This window comes from Gasterosteus aculeatus, chromosome 14, assembly GCF_964276395.1.
Source record: "Gasterosteus aculeatus chromosome 14, fGasAcu3.hap1.1, whole genome shotgun sequence".
Classification (NCBI taxonomy): Eukaryota; Metazoa; Chordata; class Actinopteri; order Perciformes; family Gasterosteidae; genus Gasterosteus; species Gasterosteus aculeatus.
Genome location: NC_135702.1, coordinates 15,550,376 through 15,570,534, shown reverse-complemented (window position 1 = coordinate 15,570,534; position 20,159 = coordinate 15,550,376). Strand labels below are relative to the sequence as shown.

General features: G+C 45.1%; 1 protein-coding gene across 2 annotated transcripts in view; it reads left to right on the top strand.

Moving 5' to 3' along the window:
* Nucleotides 1–20,159, top strand: part of tln1 (talin 1) — a 57,627-nt gene that overhangs the window by 1,772 nt on the left and 35,696 nt on the right. Inside the window, exons 1-19 of one of the 2 annotated variants that reach the window (XM_078088301.1) lie at nucleotides 4,410–5,567; nucleotides 5,824–5,894; nucleotides 7,248–7,410; nucleotides 8,010–8,107; nucleotides 8,949–9,078; nucleotides 9,254–9,406; nucleotides 9,883–10,025; nucleotides 10,398–10,525; nucleotides 10,639–10,699; nucleotides 10,969–11,073; nucleotides 12,344–12,499; nucleotides 13,752–13,853; nucleotides 14,197–14,273; nucleotides 14,967–15,147; nucleotides 15,633–15,746; nucleotides 15,846–15,954; nucleotides 18,224–18,432; nucleotides 18,527–18,625; nucleotides 19,926–20,093. In XM_078088301.1, coding sequence (XP_077944427.1) covers nucleotides 7,281–7,410; nucleotides 8,010–8,107; nucleotides 8,949–9,078; nucleotides 9,254–9,406; nucleotides 9,883–10,025; nucleotides 10,398–10,525; nucleotides 10,639–10,699; nucleotides 10,969–11,073; nucleotides 12,344–12,499; nucleotides 13,752–13,853; nucleotides 14,197–14,273; nucleotides 14,967–15,147; nucleotides 15,633–15,746; nucleotides 15,846–15,954; nucleotides 18,224–18,432; nucleotides 18,527–18,625; nucleotides 19,926–20,093 — 2,163 coding nt within the window. In that variant the 5' untranslated portion in view covers nucleotides 4,410–5,567; nucleotides 5,824–5,894; nucleotides 7,248–7,280. Of the gene's footprint in view, nucleotides 1–4,409; nucleotides 5,568–5,823; nucleotides 5,895–7,247; nucleotides 7,411–8,009; nucleotides 8,108–8,948; nucleotides 9,079–9,253; nucleotides 9,407–9,882; nucleotides 10,026–10,397; nucleotides 10,526–10,638; nucleotides 10,700–10,968; nucleotides 11,074–12,343; nucleotides 12,500–13,751; nucleotides 13,854–14,196; nucleotides 14,274–14,966; nucleotides 15,148–15,632; nucleotides 15,747–15,845; nucleotides 15,955–18,223; nucleotides 18,433–18,526; nucleotides 18,626–19,925; nucleotides 20,094–20,159 lie in introns of those variants that run through there. The other variant, XM_040196909.2, reaches the window with a different exon arrangement.

The window sequence follows — 20,159 nt, the reverse complement described above, 5'->3', positions numbered from 1 at the left end:
AACCATGACTTGCTAATCATTCCTGCATGAAGACATCCAAAAAAAAAAAAATGCATCCCAGAAACTGATTGGGTCGTATTCTCTGCACCGTTAAAGCTACTGCACAATTAAAACATGACAGGATCTCTACAGTATTTTGTTAAAAGCGTCTAGTGGCCAATTTATTGTCTTTCTCACACTATCAAGGAGGAATCAAGACCTATTTAGACGTGTTATATTATCATTCCCATGGATGCCGCGCAGACTTCCATAAATGCTTTTGTATTAATACTTTGTCAAAGTAATCTAGAGGTCTTATTAGCATAATACAAACAGCACAACTGTGTATATTTGGATTGATAAAAACCTCTTGTCATTTGTAGTTTGTGATAGTGTAAATATGTCTAATATCTACTCGGGTTGCTGTGAAAACATCAGCTTGAAACAACTACAGAGAAGAGTTTTCTATTCGATCAGGGGGCTGGTGGTCCGATCCCCGGCTCCGCTGGTCCACGTCGTCCTGATAGACCGGTACCAGCGTGTATGGCAGCTGCGGTCGTCAAAGGGCCGTGACCTACGTGAGTTAGCCGTTAGCATCGGTGCTCACTGGTGCGATGACGTTGGTTCACACTATGGTGGTAAAATGGTTTATTAATCCACAGTTCACATGGGTGGGGATGGGGATCAACAAGGGGCAGTTAGTGGCTGCTGCCCCCCCCTCACCGAGGCTCTAGAGGAGCAGCTCCATGTGGGGGGGCGTCATGGCCCGCTCACACCAGTTAAGGAAACCTGCTTTTCATTCCTGTGTGCTGCACAGAGACTGTGGTGTTTTTACTCGGCCATATTTGGTCAACACAACATGTGCTGCCACTGCCGCACAAGAACCGATTTGTTTTAGGCTCAAGCCCAGAGCCCGAGTGCTGTCTGGGGAGGCGAGCCCGTCCCCCGAGAGCTCTCCGCTCTGCAGAGATAAAACCGCTCCATTGTGATCAGATTAGATGAAGCAGTAAGATTTATACATTTTTGTTGTGTTGATCTTTGACCTGATTATTTAACTTTAGGAATCGACCTAATTTACAAGCTAAAGTTGCCAAATGACAGGTTGCAGTTCGTCATGAACGTTGATTCATTTGCAGTCAGAACCACTGACCTCTTGGTCAGATTTCTGGTTTATTTCAAGACGGCTTGACCTTCCCTTTCCACTGAGACAGCAGCGTCTCTTTTGCCTCCAGTAATGAAACATTGGACATTTCCTGTGGTGTCCAACCATTGTGCGGTTAGTTTGTGTTCATTGAACAGACAAACACCACGAGGTGATTCTCTACGATCAGAAGGGGCTGAATGTTTCACAGTTGACACTCAACACTGAACTTCCTCTGGTCGTCGGCAGCACACGTGACCTGACATGTTGAGTCACGGCTCCTCACTATTCTTTTGTCCAACTGCTCAATCATTTTTTTAATTAATAGGTCCATACCTTTGTATACGTTTTGGCTAATAGGTTTGTAAAACTCCTTTCAGCATCTCTGCAGCCGAAAAAGCTTCACGTCCAGCCAGCCAAGTATTCCTTCTAAGCAAAACCTTGCATACATATACCAGAAAAGGAGATGGGACAATTAAAATATGAAACATTACCATTTTATGAAACTATCCTGCATCATATTCGCCTTCTCAGCGCCACCATGGTCAGCCTTTTGTTGTGGGAATTCCTCTTTTTAACTTTTGTTAACATTTAAATGCGGGGCTTTTACTGTACGGTATTAATAGTTTTACTATTACTGATAGTTTGACTATTAATAGATAATATTTTACTTTAGAACCAGTTTGTGTCCTGCGTATTGGTGCAGGATCATCATCTACTGGCAGAAGGACTTGGCCACTAGTGTGTTACACCTTGAATATGAGCGAATGCTGGTTGTCGCGCTGTGTGAAACAGCAGCTGTCCCATCAGCATCCGGCAGACTTCCGGTGTGAAGCCCCAATGAGAAGCGTGGTGGGTCAGCAAGACGCCAGTGAAGGACAGCGCTCTTCCAGCCTCTGTGAGTCTGTGCTTGATCTTTGAAAAGCATTTCCACCTAACACGGCCGTGGAACTAATCTGATGTCTCTGTTTCCATGGCAATGGTTAAATTCATGTAAATAAATACAGGAAATGGCCCTTGGTGTGCGTCCCAAGCAGCCTTGTTTTTGGTTGACTTCCTGGGAGTTGCTGCCGGTGGAGTTAAGATGTTATCATCCCTTCGTCTTCACATTCTCCCGTTCCGTTGGGATTTGCTTCTTTTGGTAGTCGTGCAGGCTGCCGGTGACCTACTGTACGGCCGAATAAAGCCTCTCTTCTGTCTCGGTGCTGTCATGCTGGTATTGCGGAGGAATGCACCTTTGGATTCCTCTCCAGGGCCGGAGGCAGCAGAGCAGCTCTGCAGGCCCGTGCTCATGTTGCCCTGCTAAATATACACCAGGACCTAAAAGCTGTTCAGACCGGGGGCCAGATGCACAAAACCTGTGTGTAGAAGAATTGTTTTTGTCAGATCTGCAGTGTGGAACATATGCTTGATTCTGTGTTTAAATAATGATCACTTCCGCTGTCGCGTGTGGGGAAACCAGGGTCTACTCCTCACCGTCAGACCTGACAATAACAAGGACAACTTGGAAGAAGTGCAATTCAGAGACTACCAATAATTCTGGCCATTAGTGAAACGCTTATCTGCTTCTTTTCCATCAAACATGCACCAAGCGTCTTTCAGACAACAACATTCATTCAGGTTCCTCACCAACAACATTTCATTTGAACATATCATGATTGTCATACTTTAAATACTTTTTCCCCTGTGCCACCAATTGATCACGTGTGGTTAAAGGACGGGGAAATACTAGTGGTCCTTTCTGATGTAGGACGTAAGATGTAGTACACAAACATGTCTGCTGACCTTTACACACCTTGAACCCATTGTATGCAAAAGTACTGCCATGAATACTGTCTTATCACACAGCTGCTCTCTGCTTAGAATGCTACCAAACTTCCATCCGTTGCTGTCCCAATCTCATGTTTTACTGAATATTGGCAGGTGACGGTCGCCAGTAAAACTTTATTTCACCCCGTGGAATGAATCCACGGTTCACATGAGTACGGATCAACAGCGCTCTGCAAAGTATATAGAAAAAGGTCGTACCTCGTGGTGGTATATTAAATATATTGGAGACGACTGCTGGCACACACACACACACACACACACACCTTCGTCAGCCCCTTTTTAGAGGAGGAGGAGGAGGTAGAAATGAATAGATTAGAGCACAAACCTGCACCTCTAAAGAGAAGCACCAAACCAACCAACAGTCCCATGACGTCGCTCAGCCCCCCGCTGTCAGATAGAAGATATTGGGACCATAGGGAAGGTTAACTATCTGCGCTTTCACCAAGGTTTGGAATAAATAGTCATCGCCAAGAAAGAGAAACTACTCAAACAAAAATGGGCAAATGTATTTTTTACTTTTACTAGAGTTACAAGAACACTTGTGGAAGCAACATAAAACCAGGAGAGAAGCGTTTGTGGATGCAGCTTGACTTTATTTGTTAACTTTTTCTATACTGTGAGCATGTTTGCTTTTCTTAGGCGTGTCTGTTACACCGCTATTCATTTTACTATCGTTTCATTTGTTGACTGTTTTCCTCCACTTTTGCCGGAGAGAATGCCAACAGATTGGTCGGCTTGTTTGACCAACACACGCGTACTCCGATAAGCTCCAGGAAGCCGTAGACCGGGTCTCGTGCTCCGCTTGTGAGCTGGGGACACACTCTGAACGCTGCATGTGGTGCTGTGGCACGTTTTAGATAAGCGGTTATTATAATATTCCTCTGCAGGCTACAGCAGACTGGAGGACATGAGATAGAGTATCTGGCTGCTGACAGGACGGGATGACCGTTGACTGCTGTCACTTCAGTGCCAGTCTGGACCAGACTGACAGTCGGGAAGCCGACTAGCAAATGTCTGGCATGGATGATGTAACTGCTAGTAGCTGATTCAATAGCACAGGTACACCTTCTAATGTTAACGATGGTTAAAGGACAGTTCTTAACGCCTTCTCGTGCATCACCGTCACTAAGGTCTGCTACGGTGCCTGCAGACCCCATCAGTGAGACACGTAGAAGTGTGGAGATGAGAGTGCTGCCCGTCTTTGATGAGTTATTTTGTATTTAAAGGGAATAATCCCTTGTTTGGTCGCATTGGGGACAATGTTTTAAGGTGTGTTGTTGTGTGGCACTTGCATTAAATGGCATCCAGACAAGACGGTACCTCCGTCTAGAAAGTGAACCAGAATGTGCACGCCGCTGGGTGCCGACCCCATGTCACCTCAGTGTGCTCGGTGTTCACTCGAGATGCAGCTAAAAAAATAGCATCACACACAAACTGATGATCAGAACGAAGTCGTGGTCAGAGATCACGTCGACCTCTAAAGCCTCACTCACATCACTGCTGCTATGCTACACTGTGAAACTCCCACAATGAGGAAGGGTTTTTTGTATAATCAAACGTCTATGGTTAACTTGTTACTGTTTTACAGCTGATAACATTTGGTAAGATTTTTCTGATGCAGCCTATAAGACCAGGAGAAGCAACACGTAACACCCTGAAGATGATATCTGGTGCAGTATTATCAACATGTCTCCAGTGTGGTCCTTGTCAAACCGAGTGTGATGGACTGACTGCTGTGCCCCTCTTCCTCATTCCTCGGTGTCTCAGCTCTTCCTCTTTCAGTCAGGGTGGGGGAAGGGGGGGCGTTCACAGCACATTTTCTCTCCTTGTCTTCACACTAATACAACTGTAAGGGTGAAGTAGCTTTTTTGTTTTGCTCCTAAGTCTTTTAAGTCTAATGATGAACTTGGAGAGGTTCGGACTAGTCGCTCGTATCTCCCCTGAACCATTGTCTGCAGACAGGATGCGCTGCAATGAGTCAGCTGGGAGCTCGCAGACAGCTCAAATGCCCTTTTATGGCAGCGATGGGCTTTTTAAAACAGGAAATGACATCGGCTCATTGAAAAGGGATCTCGCAAGAAGCCGGTCACAGCTGAGGGAAGGCGGGTCTAAGTTAGTTGTTGGTTGGAGTACGAACCAAAGTGCCGTGCAGCGATGACAGTGGGCTGCTTGTGCAGCAGCAGGAGGCCTGTGTGTGATGTTTCTATTTTCTGACGATGAGCAACCTTTTGTCTGAACTTTATCTCATTTCTAAAAGGTAATTTAAATGAAAACCCAAGCTTCACTGCAAAGACACGTTCACGTATTCACTCAGCAAGGCGACCATCTGTTGGTTGCTGAAGCGTTCAGATCCTTTGCTATGACCCTCCCAATCAAGCCGGAACTCTTCAAATGTCAAGAGAGTGCAAATGTGCATTCAAAAAAAGGACTATTCTGTAATCGGAGACGCTTTCATTTTGATGGGAACAATAACACAATGTCACAATAACTACTACATGGACCATTTGTACAATGATTGACATGAGCCGCCTTCAGCAAAGGTCCTCATCACTGACCAACTGGACCGGCACCATATTGTCTGGTACCGTCTCTGGATCTCTGGGCCATCATGTTTCATGTGGGTGCAGTGTATGTAAATAGTGACTGTTGCGTTTTCTGGTTTGATTTTGGTGGTTTCATCTATGTTTGCATATTATTTAGAATTCAAAGTTATTTTCTCTTCAAAAGGTTGTACTATATAATAATGATATCATATCACCATTATATTCGCAGCATCAAATTGTTTTAAAATTACGATAATTGTTTATTGCCCTCATTTATGGGACACATGTAATATATAATGATTGTAACCTGGTCTGTTTGTCTTTCTTCAGCCAGAGACACAAAGTCACGGCTCATCATCTGACGGGCAGGAGGGCTGTCACTAAAACACCCTTTACATCAGGTATTTACGCCACTCTACAAATACAGCTCTGCACTAACTCTTAAAACCACTGATGTGAAAGTCATTCCTTACACTCTGCGCTCTGGTTATTAGACCGCAGGCTGCTTTCACGTTGCACTTAGATGTTATCGCCAAACAACTTTAGAGACGCGCCGTGGCGTTTCTCCTCCTGCTCAAAGACATCCTGATAATACTCGCTACCTCGCCAGCCAGCCGGGATTCAACGAGCACCACTTCTTCCTCACTGGTACTAATGGAATGTGAGGCTCCCTTCTGACTCAGTCTCAACACTCATAATACTTTCCAGCAGTTTTCTCTCACACACACACACGCATGCACACACACACACACACACGCACACACAAACCGTGCTCAGCACGGAGCTGAAGTTTTGTCCATGATGTGTACATGTATTGTAGCAATATGGTTCCAAATGGTAGATGCTAAATTCAATGTACTTGTACATCATTTCTAACCTCTGTAAGGCTTCATGTCATCGTTCACCCATTCACACCCATTCATCCACTGCTGACAGGAGCTGCCACATACAGTAACACCTGCCCATCAGTAACTCGCATTCATACCATTCACACACTGTCGTCACAGCTACGGGAGCTATTTGGGTTCAAGTGTCTCGTCCAAGGACACGAGGACGATCCTGTTCTCTCCATTTAGCCACAGTTCCCCCTCTGTCCCCCTATTGCTGCGTCCGGTTCGTGTGGCTGGCTGTCTGGTACTCTACCTGTCCCTGATGTTGTCGGGTAACTGCTCCTCCCAGCCACGTGTTTACCTGGGACCAGACCACAAACTGCCAAAGGCCCAATCTCCTGTTATGTCCTGTTAAGATAGTGAAACAACGATAATCCCTCCCATCATCACTTCTGACCCACCACATCTCTTCTGGTTTGGCTGTCGGCTTTAGCAAAGAGCCTTTGGGCCCCCCCACCCCCCCCCCGCGGGTGTGTAACTCCACACAATAACTGCACACAAGGTCCCGTGACGTCTGGCACCTTTCAGCTGTGTCCGATGCGAGGCGGACATGTCCGAGGGTGTGTGATTTGGGGAGGGGTGTGGAGGTAGGGAAAAACAAATAGTCGTACCATTGTCAGCTCTACATAACAGGTAAGCTTTGTCCACGGCACACGACTGTGGCTCATTTGTAGACTCTGGTCGTGTGTTGAAGTACTTACTGGTAGACCAGGACACTAAAAAAAGCGTAGTAGAGTCCATTCATAATTTCAATCAGGAGAGACAAGTGAATGGTTGCCTAACAATGTGATATTATCTGAGATCAGATTAGATATCCATCCTCCATGGATGGATGGATAGCATCTAATCTTTTCTCTCATGCAGGTGTGACTCGGGCGGCGGTGCAGAGCAGCAATCATGGTGGCGCTGTCCTTAAAGATCGGCGTGGGGAACGTGGTGAAGACCATGCAGTTTGAGCCCTCCACCGTGGTGTACGACGCCTGCCGCATCATCAGGGAGAGAGTCCCCGAGGCGCAACTTGGACAGCGTGAGTTCTGGCTCCTCCCGCTCACCACACATACATATGAGACCATTCCAGTCAAAAGGCGCCCGGAGCTTTGTCAGAGCTGCTCGTCAGGCGGTTTTAAAAGCTACAGAACCTTCGGCCTACCGAGTGGAAGGCACGAGACAGTGTGTGAGAGCAGAGGAACCTTTGGGTGAATACAGGCTCTGCAGAGGGGAACCGCTCTCTGCGCCACAGACGCGTCAGTAATGTCTTATTATACATTTCTGCATCACTTGTTCACTCCACGTGTCATTACATTTACAGAACCGCAGAGGCAAAGCTGTTGCCTTTTTTTACTAATTCAAACGCTTGTTTCTACTCAAGCATGAGACGTGGTTCAGTTCTTCTGGTATTTCCATATTTGAACCGTGTGACCTGAGATGTTGGGAGCAGATGTATGTGTTGAAACACGACCACTGTCCATTAACATGGACAGGGAAGCTCGTTCACGCTTATTGAACGTTATATCGTGCACAAGTACTTCAAATGATAATGGTTGTGGTAACTGCTCTGACGGGGCAGGAGGGCTGTAAGCCAAAAAAACACACATCCAGTGACTCACACGGTGTTTACTTCTGCAGCCAATGACTACGGGCTGTTTCTGTCCGATGAAGACCCAAAGAAAGGCATTTGGCTGGAGGCAGGAAAGGCCCTGGACTACTACATGTTGAGGAATGGGGTGAGTCACTCTGCACACACATGTTCCTCCTCTGTTTTGCATTTCTGCAAAGAGAGCAGAGGCACATTGCCAAATAGTGGTTAAGGAGTTAACATTGCACAGGATGGGTGAGCTCATCCTTCAACAGAAAAATGACCCACCTTTCTAGTGGGTGTATAAGTGTGTGTGTGTGTGTGTGTGTGTGTGTGTGTGTGTGTGTGTGTGTGTGTGTGTGTGTGTGTGTGTGTGTGTGTGTGTGTGTGTGTGTGTGTGTGTGTGTGTGTGTGTTTGTGTGTGTGTGTGTGTGTGTGTGTGTGTGTGTGTGTGGTTATTCGGTAGCAGCTGGTTTGATTACATTAAGGGGAACAGTGGACTTATAGGCGTCAAGACAATGTGTCTTGACGCCTATAAGTCCACTGTGGACAAAACATTTACCATTTACTGAAGAGTGTCAGAGTACTGCTTGTGCTGGTTTGTCTGGGAAGAGTTGAAATGGTACCAAAAGATGATGACGGCATGTGGTTTCTGATGCAGATGCTTTCAGCACCCTGATGTGAGAAACCGACAGAGCCTGAGCACAAATTAGATCCTGGTTGTGTACGTGTAGCCTCCTGTACGCTGTGTATATTCTCTTAAACCAAACCACAGGACCAATAAAACTTGATAAGAATTATAATTAAAAAAGGAAGCGTTCCACTAGGTGTGAAAAGACGAGGCTGATCTGTGGAACTATTCTCACCCGGTGTTGGGAGACGCTCCGAATCAGTTATGGTTCGCTGTTCCACAGTGTTTTGGATAAGACATCAGGCGTCTTGCTGTCTAGTAACCCGGAACTACGGACGTTGTCTCTTCTGTCGGTCAGGACACTCTGGAGTACAAGAAGAAGCAGAGGCCTCTGAAGATCCGCATGCTGGACGGCACGGTGAAGACCGTCATGGTGGACGACTCCAAGATCGTCAGTGACATGCTCATGACCATCTGTGCGAGAATAGGTCAGCTCTGCCACCAGCCGCTCGTGCCTCAACCCGAGTTGTTCTGGCCAAAGGACGTCTGCTCACTGGCTCCACAACGAGCAACATTGTTGCCTGTGTTTGACTCATTTCTTAATGTGTGCGTGAACTGCAGAGCGAAACTGAAGGTAAGTGCAGTAACCGGTTTGTTCCGTAGGCATCACCAACTATGACGAGTACTCGCTGGTGAGGGACATTGGAGAGGAGAAGAAGGAGGAGACCACAGGCACGCTGAAAAGAGACAAGACTCTGCTGAGAGACGACAAAAAGATGGAGAAGCTGAAGCAGAAGCTCCACACAGATGATGAGTGTAAGACAAACACGAGCCCCTAGGCCCGTAGGAGAGGCCGACCAATCACGTGCCTTCGCTCCCGTTTGTGTTGGATGAAATCGATTTGTTGCCTGACGATGTGAATATATTGTTAATATTGCGTTGACAACTTTACTAGTTGCTTCCGCTGACACACAACTACCTAATAGATCACATCTGTGGTGTATAACTGGAAAAGGTTATTAATGAAAAAGCCCCTGTTGCTTTATAAAAAACCATATTGTGTTAAATGTTCTGTTAGAGTGTTGCAGTAATAACACTGAAAATAAAGTTTCAATCTGGATGATTGGTTGCTGAAACCATCAGCACTCTATGCGTGTTATAGCTGCTGTATATGAGCAGTAAACCAGCCTGAATCACCATCTTTGGTCCGGTTTCTAGAAAATGTCAACCCTTCACAGAAGGTCCAGAGACCAGCAAGTCTTCCCCATTGTGTCCCTTTGCGTTTTCCTCAGTGAACTGGTTGGACCACGGCAGGACGTTGAGGGAACAGGGTGTGGAGGAGACGGAGATGTTGCTGCTGAGGAGGAAGTTCTTTTACTCTGACCAGAACGTGGACTCCAGAGACCCCGTCCAGCTCAACCTGCTCTACGTACAGGTGCACACACTACTTTTATTTGTTAAAATCAACCAGGGATGCTCGTGTGCAACATTTACCAATTTTGCATTCAAAATGTATTCTAATATACTAAAAAGCATATGTAAGTATTTTCCTTTTTCTTTTCCTTTAAGGACTCTGTGCGGTAACACGGCTCCACGAGCAGGTTACCAGACAGATTAGAGGCTGTTCAACGTGAAATAACGTTATTATTATATTACGTTATATTATCTAGCGTGCACACAAAACTCCTCCAGCCACCGGATGACAAAGTACACTAAGAGAAAAAAACGACCATAGATCCTGTTTTAGTAGTTTTTAGTTGTAATCCGGATTGTGTGTGTGTGTGTGTGTGTGTGTGTGTGTTGACAGGCCCGGGATGACATTCTGAATGGATCTCATCCAGTCTCCTTTGATAAGGCCTGTGAGTTTGCTGGCTATCAGTGTCAGATTCAGTTTGGTGACCACAACGAGTCCAAACACAAGCCTGGATTCTTAGAGTGAGCTTCTCATTCTTCTCATTCACTTTTCTTTTTCTTGTTCTATCATCGTCATTCAACGTCTCTGTTTTGAAATGACTTGTTGAAACCCAATTAAACTCTTTCCCCTTCAGTTTAAAGGAGTTCCTGCCCAAAGAGTACATCAAAAACAAAGGGGAGAAAAGAATCTTCCAGGTAAGAGCGGTTCCATGTCTGTTCTAAGTTTAGTAGAGGCCTCAAGTTGAAACTGACATTATTGAGTTTCAACATGTCTGCTGAGAGGAAGCTTTAGCGTTGGGGGAGGCGTCGTAAAGCTGAATCTTAAACCTATTTTCAGCAAAAATGTAACCGTCTCCTTGACTACAGGAAACGCTCCTTTATGCAGCTCAAAAATAAGTATGAGAAAGATGACTGTATTTGCTAAACTGAGTGGGTTTACTCATCTGATTGTCTCATCTCTGCAGGCACACAAAAACTGTCAGAACATGACTGAGATCGAAGCTAAAGTCAGCTACGTGAAGCTGGCCAGGTCTCTAAAAACCTACGGAGTGTCTTTCTTTCTGGTCAAGGTGAGAACACCTCAACGTCTCACGTCTCATATCAACGTCTCACAAGAAGCAGTCAACGTTATGTTCAGAAGCAGATACGGTTTATATAGGTGGTCTTTCAAACATCTGGGGCCTCATTTGTAAAACCTTGCGTAGGATTTGCACCAGAAGTGGCGTACGGATGAAACGTAGGACGTGCGGACGCACAGAAATATTCAGACATATAAAACCGTGCGCAGGCACGTCCTACACAGTTTTCCCTTAATAAATCACAATCACTTCAAAATGCAGCGCAGCTTTTGCGGCGTCATGTCACGCCCATAGTTGCCCATATATAGTCTGTGTAACGCCCACAAATGAATATTCATCGATTGCGAAATCATGACAAACACTGAGAGGAAAACGAAGAGACGTGACTTTACTCAGTGTGAAGTCAAAATGATCATTGGCGAGGTGGAAAGGAGGAGTAAAATGCTTTTTGGAGGGCACGGTATGGGCATTACTAATGCCAAAGAGGCACTTGAGTGGAAAAAGGTTGCAGAGCAACGCTGCAGCCTCACAATCTCGGGCCGTGGCCAAAATAAAGAAAAAATGGTCTGACATCAAAGTGGATGCAAAAAAGCGTTTAGCGTGCCATCTCCAAAGTGTGTCTGCCACAGGTGGGGAAAGGGGACACCGGAGCTGTCACCTCTTGATGAGAGACTGGCGGCAATGATTGGGGATCGGGGACAGGGTCTGGGCCAACATCGGCGTCAGGGGCGTCAGGGGGGTCGAGGCACGTTTGAAAGCTGTGCCACATTATGTAGCACCGCACATGCCAGCACGATGTTGCACACCTTTTCGGGAGTAGACAATAACCTCCCTCCAGTGCAGTCGAGGCCGCGGCATCTGCCCTTAAACAGGCCGACGGTGCGCTGCACTACAGCGCGAATCCTTCCATTTGCCACATCTTCTAAGAGCGCAAGATCAGCCATCAGCGTCATTACGCATTGTGATGGGATCATGGCATTTTATTACCGTCCATTTTATTGCATCTGACAAGCAACAGCTGTGTTAATTATTGCGTAGAGAGCGGCGTACGCCTTCTTTTGAGCGTACGCAACGTTTATAAATGAGGCCCCTGGTATGTCATGGGGATGTGTCATGATCATGTCAGGCTCTGCGTTGTCGACATGCAACAAAATGTTTTGATCAAAAAATAAACCATCAACGTCAACGCACTTTATTTCCAGTAAGGACATTCGCACCGTTTCCTTTAACCATATTCATATTCTGTCTTCATTCCCTGCAGGAGAAAATGAAGGGTAAGAACAAACTGGTGCCTCGTCTGCTGGGAATCACCAAGGAGTGTGTGATGAGGGTGGACGAGAAGACCAAGGAGGTGATCCAGGAGTGGAACCTGACCAACATCAAACGCTGGGCCGCTTCTCCCAAGAGCTTCACCCTGGTGAGTCCACTGTGCTTCCCTCGCCTGTGCTTACAGTCTGTGGAGTGTGAGAGAATAACACGATGGATCCGAGCAGCGTGTCCGGACTCGGCGAGCACCGAGGTGGTGCTTAGAGAGCCAATGAGTAATAGCATGTGACAGGTCCTGCACTCCTACATGTTCACGCTTGTGTGAAGATTATGTAGAAAACATGTTCACACGTCTCAAGTTGAAAGTGTAAAAAAAAAAAAAGGTGTCTTACCCGGTCCAGTCACCCCACAACCCTCAGAAAGGTTTACAAAGGGGCTGATTTAGCAGATTGATATTCGATCCTGCTTCAATGCAACGCTGTCTGCTAAAGTGGACTAAATGTATCTGCCTTAAAGGTCCAGTTAGCGACTATATCCAAAACATTTGTGTCATAACTTCCTCGGAATAGAAGGAATGTCTTCTTATCAGCGGTCAGATGTCTACGGTATCTTCGTTTCCCCTCCAATCTTTCATCCTTTCACTCCAAGTTGGAGTTACCACCGATATTGCATTATTGTTTCTGTGCAATCTCTGACCTTTTTAGGCTTTTGGTCAGAACAATTAAAATAATCGTGATGCTAAAAGCTTGAGGTCTTGGACGTGGACGTGGTGTGGCGGCCAATCAAGGTTTGCCACACTGTGAAGTTTCTTTCAAGAAAATCAATCTGCGCCAAGACCTAATTGTTTTTGATAGATTATTCGACATTTGGATGCACTTGACTCTCTCAAAAATCCACGGGGTCATGTCACGGCCAGCGACCCAGTTGTGGTCCGGGCTTTATTCAGCATTAACCCAGGTGTGACCCCGTATTGATCCAGCCTTAGTTCAGACACACACAAAAAGAAACCTGGTACTAAAGAACAAGGCAAGTTAAAAAAAAAAAAAACACACTAAGAGTATCGCTGACTAAACAAAACTAAATCAAGGTTGGTGCATAACAGCAGACAATGGAGGAATAAAATAAAATATAAGGCCATGGGTTAGTTTAAAAATAAAGGAATAAAGGTTGAAGTTAAAAATATTAAAAAATAAAGTGCACCAGCGAACAGAAAGTGAAAGTGACAGGAAGTAAAGTTGTGCTAAGAATAGAACAGAAAACCGGAAGTGACACTAGGTTGCATTCGTGAGGATGTCCTAGCTGTGATCCTGCATTGACACCCTCACAACATTGAAGACCAGTGAGAATGGACTCCCTGCATGTGTTTATCTTTTCATCCCAGGTTGTTGTTTTTCTGCTTGTAGGACTTTGGAGACTACCAGGATGGTTACTACTCTGTGCAGACCACTGAGGGAGAGCAGATAGCGCAGCTTATTGCCGGTTACATCGACATCATCCTGAAAAAGGTAACGTCGGCGTTATGAAACCGACATCATTCTGTACAATGGTAACAAGTGTTGGTTCAGGGTTGCTAACTTGACTTTTATTTATTTTTTGTCTGCGGAAATTGGACCCTTTTTGTTTTTACAAAAATATTATATTGTTGGGCATCTTGGAGATTTCTTTTCTTTGTTTGTTGTTTTAAATCTAGCATATATTTAAAACCCATAATTATATTCTGTCATCTGATCCATTTTATGATCAGTTATAAATTATTTCAGTGACTGTTTAGTGGGTGTCTCCTGTAAAATTAAATTTTAAATGGTCTAATGTGTCCACTGAAGTCTTTACTGACTCCACTTTCAACAGAAAAAGAGCAAAGACCACTTTGGCCTGGAGGGAGATGAAGAGTCAACCATGCTGGAAGACTCCGTGTCCCCCAAAAAGTATGTGTGTTTCTCATCCAGCAAGCTATGGTTGTTGTCATAATTGGTACTTGTTTTTGTGGTCGTAGACAAATTCTGATGCATATACGGTGTAGTTGTTATTCTCCAAAGAGACAAAATGCTAATCCGCGGATCGGACGGTTCCATGGGCGTGTGCTCACAGTGGCCCAATCCCAATGTCCCCCCCAAACCCTGAACCCTCAGTCTCCCCCCTAACGTCACCATGGCAACATCACAAAATATTATCCATAATTGAGTATTTATTTATTTGATACTTTTTACTCTCCGTCTTTCAGGGTCTTTCACTATAAGATTAAAGGGATCTATAAAATAATGTTTTACTGTTTTTGTTTTTTTAAATCAAAAATGACCATGCTTCAATGACCATTTAATATTTCATGTGTTTCTTCCTCCATCTTTAATCCTTGAGGTGTAAATGTGTACATTTTAATATGACAGTCTGAACACACGTGTGCCGTCCTTTTTGTTTACCTTTTTTTTTTACATCTCCATGCACTCACGTTTATACTGTTTTTGATACCACAACTAAACCCTCATAGTTAGCGGGAGCGCGCCTCAAAGTGTGTGAATCCGTAAGCGTGAAGATTAGAGCAACTACCTCTGCTACCCAATTGTGCTGGAGGACAACTTTTAACACCAGTGGGGCTTCTCTTGGTCTTTCCGTCACCACAGGTCCACGGTGCTGCAGCAGCAGTTCAACAGGGTGGGCAAGGTGGAGACGGGCTCGGTGGCCCTGCCGGCCATCATGCGCTCAGGAGCCGGAGGCCCAGAGAGCTTCCAGATGGGCTCCATGCCTCAGGCGAAGCAGCACATCACCAGTGGACAGATGCACCGAGGACACATGCCCCCACTGGTAAAGCAAATGTCACAAAGGGGTTAAAATTCAATGAGATTTTCTTATTGTAAACATATCTTATGTGTTATGTTGTTTTAGTGTTTTTAAAGCCTTCATATAAAAGCAATAATAACCAAAGGTATTCTAGAGAAATAGTACAGTGCGCCAACACATTGTAGAAACAACAACTTTCATAATGGACAGAATGAGATTTCACTTTGCCAAGTGTAATATCTTTTTACAATTAGTTCAATGTTATTCTTCATTAAAACACATCAATGAGCCTCACTTTTGCTCTGCTGACATCACCATCAACACGCACACCAGCAGTTCCCACATGCTGCTTACAAAAGAAAAATAGAACCTTTGTGTTTTACAGGATTTACATTTTCAGTAGCAACCAAGCGGCGCAGGGCTGAGAGCCACACACGTCTATCTACACACAGAGACGTCAGAAAATATAGAGAGACGCACTCAAACATGGTGGTTTTGTGTGTCCACAGACTTCAGCCCAACAAGCCTTGACTGGAACCATCAACTGCAGCATGCAGGCTGTGCAGGCGGCTCAGGCCTCGCTGGATGACTTTGATACCTTGCCTCCGCTGGGCACAGATGCTGTAAGTTGGAACGGTCCTTGGTTCTTAGCCTTCGTGCATTGGTTTTGTCTAGTATGGCATTCAGATCTTTGTCACGACAGGACATTCCCTTTCATCTAGGCATCCCAAGCTTGGCGCAAAAACAAGATGGATGAGTCCAAACATGAGATCCACTCCCAGGTGGATGCCATCACAGCGGGCACCGCCTCCATGGTCAACCTCACTGCAGGTAGAAACACTGTTCTTCACCAAACCTTCAACATTCCCCAGTAAACCGTGTCATCACTGATGGGTACAACAAACGGGAAATTTTCAGCCAAAGGAGCCAATGAAAGGATGCATTTCAACTAGGGCGTTGATGTTCGATTGATCAATTGATCGAAAATAGCCAACATTGATGCCAGGCTGCATATTACTGCTAATACACAGGACTGCTTCTGCCAGGACTGGTGCTCTCAGAATTACACGCCTCCTTAGAAGGTGTGCCGAAGGTACCGTAGTGAAGAAGCTCCAAACCCCCCCACCCAGAAAAACGTCTAGCTTTCATCATGGACGACATCGGCATGTACGGGAGCACAGTCAGGAGGACAGAGGATGGAGCAACTAAGATATGCAGTTGACATAAAATGTGACTCGCCACATCCTACTCTGAAACTATTTCAAGTTTTCAGGAAGTAGACGGTGTTGAATGTTCTATTCTTTGTCTCAGCTCATCTTTAATCGCTTATCCTTATGTCCGGTTGCGGGAGCAAAAGTTCCAAACTTCCCTTTTGACGTGTCGATCTGATGTTTTAGGATTAAACACAACACTACTGTTAGACCACGTAAAACATACGTGATTCTTTTAAAACACATTGACGGGTGGATCCCAAGGTGTTCCCCTCACTGGCGAACAAGACCCCGAGGTACTTGAACTCCTTCACTTGGGGTAAGGACACATTCCCTACCCGGAGTAGGCAATCCATCGGTGTCCTGCTGAGAACCACGGCCTCAGATTTAGGGGTTCTGATCCTCAAACTCTGCTGGGAACCGCTCCAGTGAGAGTTGGAGGTCACAGACCGGAGATGCCATCAGGACCGCGATGTGATCCGCAGCCCCCCGGCTGCGCCTCGATATCCTGTCCATGAAAACCACAAGCAGGATTTGTGGGAAAATTTGGACAGCGTACTTATGCAGCACCTCCCACAGTATCGACTAGTATTCGACTACCGGCCGAACCCTCCTTTTCTGCACCGTGGAGTCGACTTTACAGGGACACCGAGTAGTGTGATACCCCTGTAATTGGACACAATGCTCCCCCCTTTATGAAGTGAGGTACCTCCACCCCGGTCTACCATCCCAGGCTTCAATGTAATGTTGAAGTAGCTCTAAAAACTGTGGAATGTTCTGCCTGCACCCCGAAGCCTTGCAGATTTTGTGGACGTATTCACGCATCAGCTCAAAACGAAGCCCTTTAGACTGGCGTGTGTTTAAAACCCACGTCCCATTCCTCCTTTTAAACTTCTGTTTTATAGTATTTTACACTGTGTATTCTCTCACGTGTCTGTTAATTATTGGCCCTATGGTAATATTATGTTCCTCTTTATGTTGAATTCCTGCCCTGTGGAGCACTTTAAATACATCTCACTAACCTAACCACTTACTTGAAGAGGCGTGTAATTCAAGACTACCGCCAAATGCCCGTTACCTTCAGTATCTGTGGACGGATCCCATCGTTCTCCTCGGCTTTGTCACTGCAAAGCTTCAGCCAGTTTTGAGGTGCTCTTTGTGAGTAGAATATCGCTTTGTTGCTGCTGATCAATAAGCCATGATATTGGAAACAATGAAATCAGTTTATAGAAGCATGCTTAACTAATATTGCAATGGTCTACTCAAGCTTGTCGAGTTTGGGAAAGCTTGCTATGGTCCTTTTATTGCAGTTTGTTATAAAAATGGCCGCCTCAATGACTAATGCTAAAGTTTAAAACAGGATCATTTCAGACAAAATTTGTATCAAGTTACATATACATACCAAATTTCATGCTGCTAGCTGAAAACCAATATTGGGAATAATCTAAATGGGCGCTAGTGGGCCAATTTTCCCAAAGCACCTTGTTTTTGCAACAAAAAATGCATAAGAATATTACAAATTTAAAAAACAATAGGTCTTTCGCTCCGCTGTGTTTGGGAACTAATTAAAAACCTCAGAAAGAAGAAACAATATTTTACTGAAAAACCGAATGAATAAAAGATTTGTATGACAAATAACATCCAAACCGTATTTCATGGAAGATGTTGTAATTCAGTAACATGACATTTCTGTTCAGAGAACCCAACAACGTAGGCATATTTCATATGAAAGAAACCCTTCATGTTCTTGTCATTGGGAAGAGTTGACTTTCATTTACGTATATGGAGTTCTGCTCTAAAAAACACCTTCTGAACACTGTAAATGAGTTCCTTCGCCTTTACGCATGTTCCTCTGGGGTTCACACAGTTCTGCATCTATCTGTCCTCAGGTAACCCAGCAGAGACGGACTACACAGCGGTGGGCTGTGCTGTGACAACCATCTCCTCCAACCTGACGGAAATGTCAAAGGGAGTGAAACTGCTGGCAGCGCTCATGGAGGACGAAGGAGCGAATGGGCAGCAGCTGCTGGGGGCCGCCAAGAACTTGGCCTGTGCCGTCTCCGACATGCTGAAGACCGCCCAGCCTGCAAACACCGAGGTACACCACCAAACTACGAGGGACATGGAGATATGCCACGTCTTTAGCCTTTGTGTTTCACCTTGTGTGTGTCTGGGATGTCTTTTGCTTTTAGCCTCGACAGATCCTGCTGCAGGCTGCAGGAAACGTTGGCACCGCCAGCGGAGAGCTGCTTTCTCACATAGGAGAGACGGACAAGGATCCACAGTTCCAGGTGTGTCTTCCTTAACTTTGATTCACTCCCCTTTGGGGCCCCCTCGTTGTCACGTAATGTGTATGTCTACAAAGGAAAGCCTCAAGGGGAAACCGCCTATGTGGAGTTTAGATGTTCAATTCAATTCATTTTATTTTGTAACGCCCAAAATCGCAAATTGCAAATTTGCCTCAGAAGGCTTTACACATACGACATCCTCTGTCCCGAAACCCTCACACCAGCACAGTCCAGTAACATGTTGTGTTACTGGACCTTGGAAAAGTGTAACTGATCCAGGTCTATGAGAACAGTCATCTTACAGGAATAAATGTTCACTTTGCCATGCAATGTAGACGCCTATTCAAAAAGCCACTATTGTTCCTTCTTCTAAAATGTCTTTAAAGTTGTGCATTTGGCCTCATGCAGCTCATTTTGAAATGAACCTTTTTTTTTTAAAGTTGTTTCCATCAGGACTAGTGTCTTTGGTTCTGTTATAAAACGTCTGTTTCATGTCCATATTTGACAGTTTCTAGGTAAAGGATCTTTCAGGGCTGCCGGATGGAGAGTCAACTCTTATTGTGAAATGATGGTAACCAACGTGTCCTTAAGACAAATGATTCATTCTAAAAGGCCAATCAAAGCAATCCCGTCTAACAAAGTCCTAATCCAGTTTGTCAATCATTGTTCATTTCCAATCCAAATCGCTCTAATATGACTATCAGTGATGGTTCAGTGGAACAGGGGTCTTCTCTTCAATCCTCCTCCAGTTCCTCAATTCTAGTTTTAAAGCGTGTGTGTTCTTCCGTTGAGGGACAAGGAGGGCTGTAATGACACGGCTACATTAGAAGAGATGTGACCCCAGTAAGAATCCTGCTGCTTCTCCGTAGACACGTTCAGCTCAAACTGATGCGATGCTGCTACAATTTATTTAGTTGGAAAAATATACTGTTATTAACGATGACTGTGACTGAAAAAATCAAATTGTCAAATTGAAAAATGTATATGACAATAATAATACACGAATGATGGCAATCTCTTTTAATCATTGAATAATCACACAGTCATGGTTGCAGAGTGGGGATGCCAAGAGTAGAACTTTTATCCAAAGGGCTTATTGGAAGCGTGGTCATGTGGGAGATGTCATTTGAATGAACCAACCATCCAACGTGTGATAGAAAGTTTACACAATATGTTACTCAATTCAGATTTCAATCATCTACTGTGAATAATTGATTGATAATCTACATCGTTCCAAGTCTCCAAATCTTCACATTTTAATAAGTGATGCTAACTGGTGTGTGTGTGTGTTTGCTGCTACCAGGACATGCTGATGCATCTGGCTAAGGCTGTGGCTAACGCCGCAGCGGCCCTGGTGCTTAAAGCCAAGAACGTGGCCCAGAAGACGGAGGACTCAGCCCAGCAGAACCGGGTCATAGCTGCAGCCACTCAGTGTGCTCTGTCCACATCTCAACTGGTGGCCTGCACCAGGGTGTGTAGTCAGCCTGACGTGTTGTACATATGTGTACTCCGTATTCAGGAAGCTGACGAGAACGTA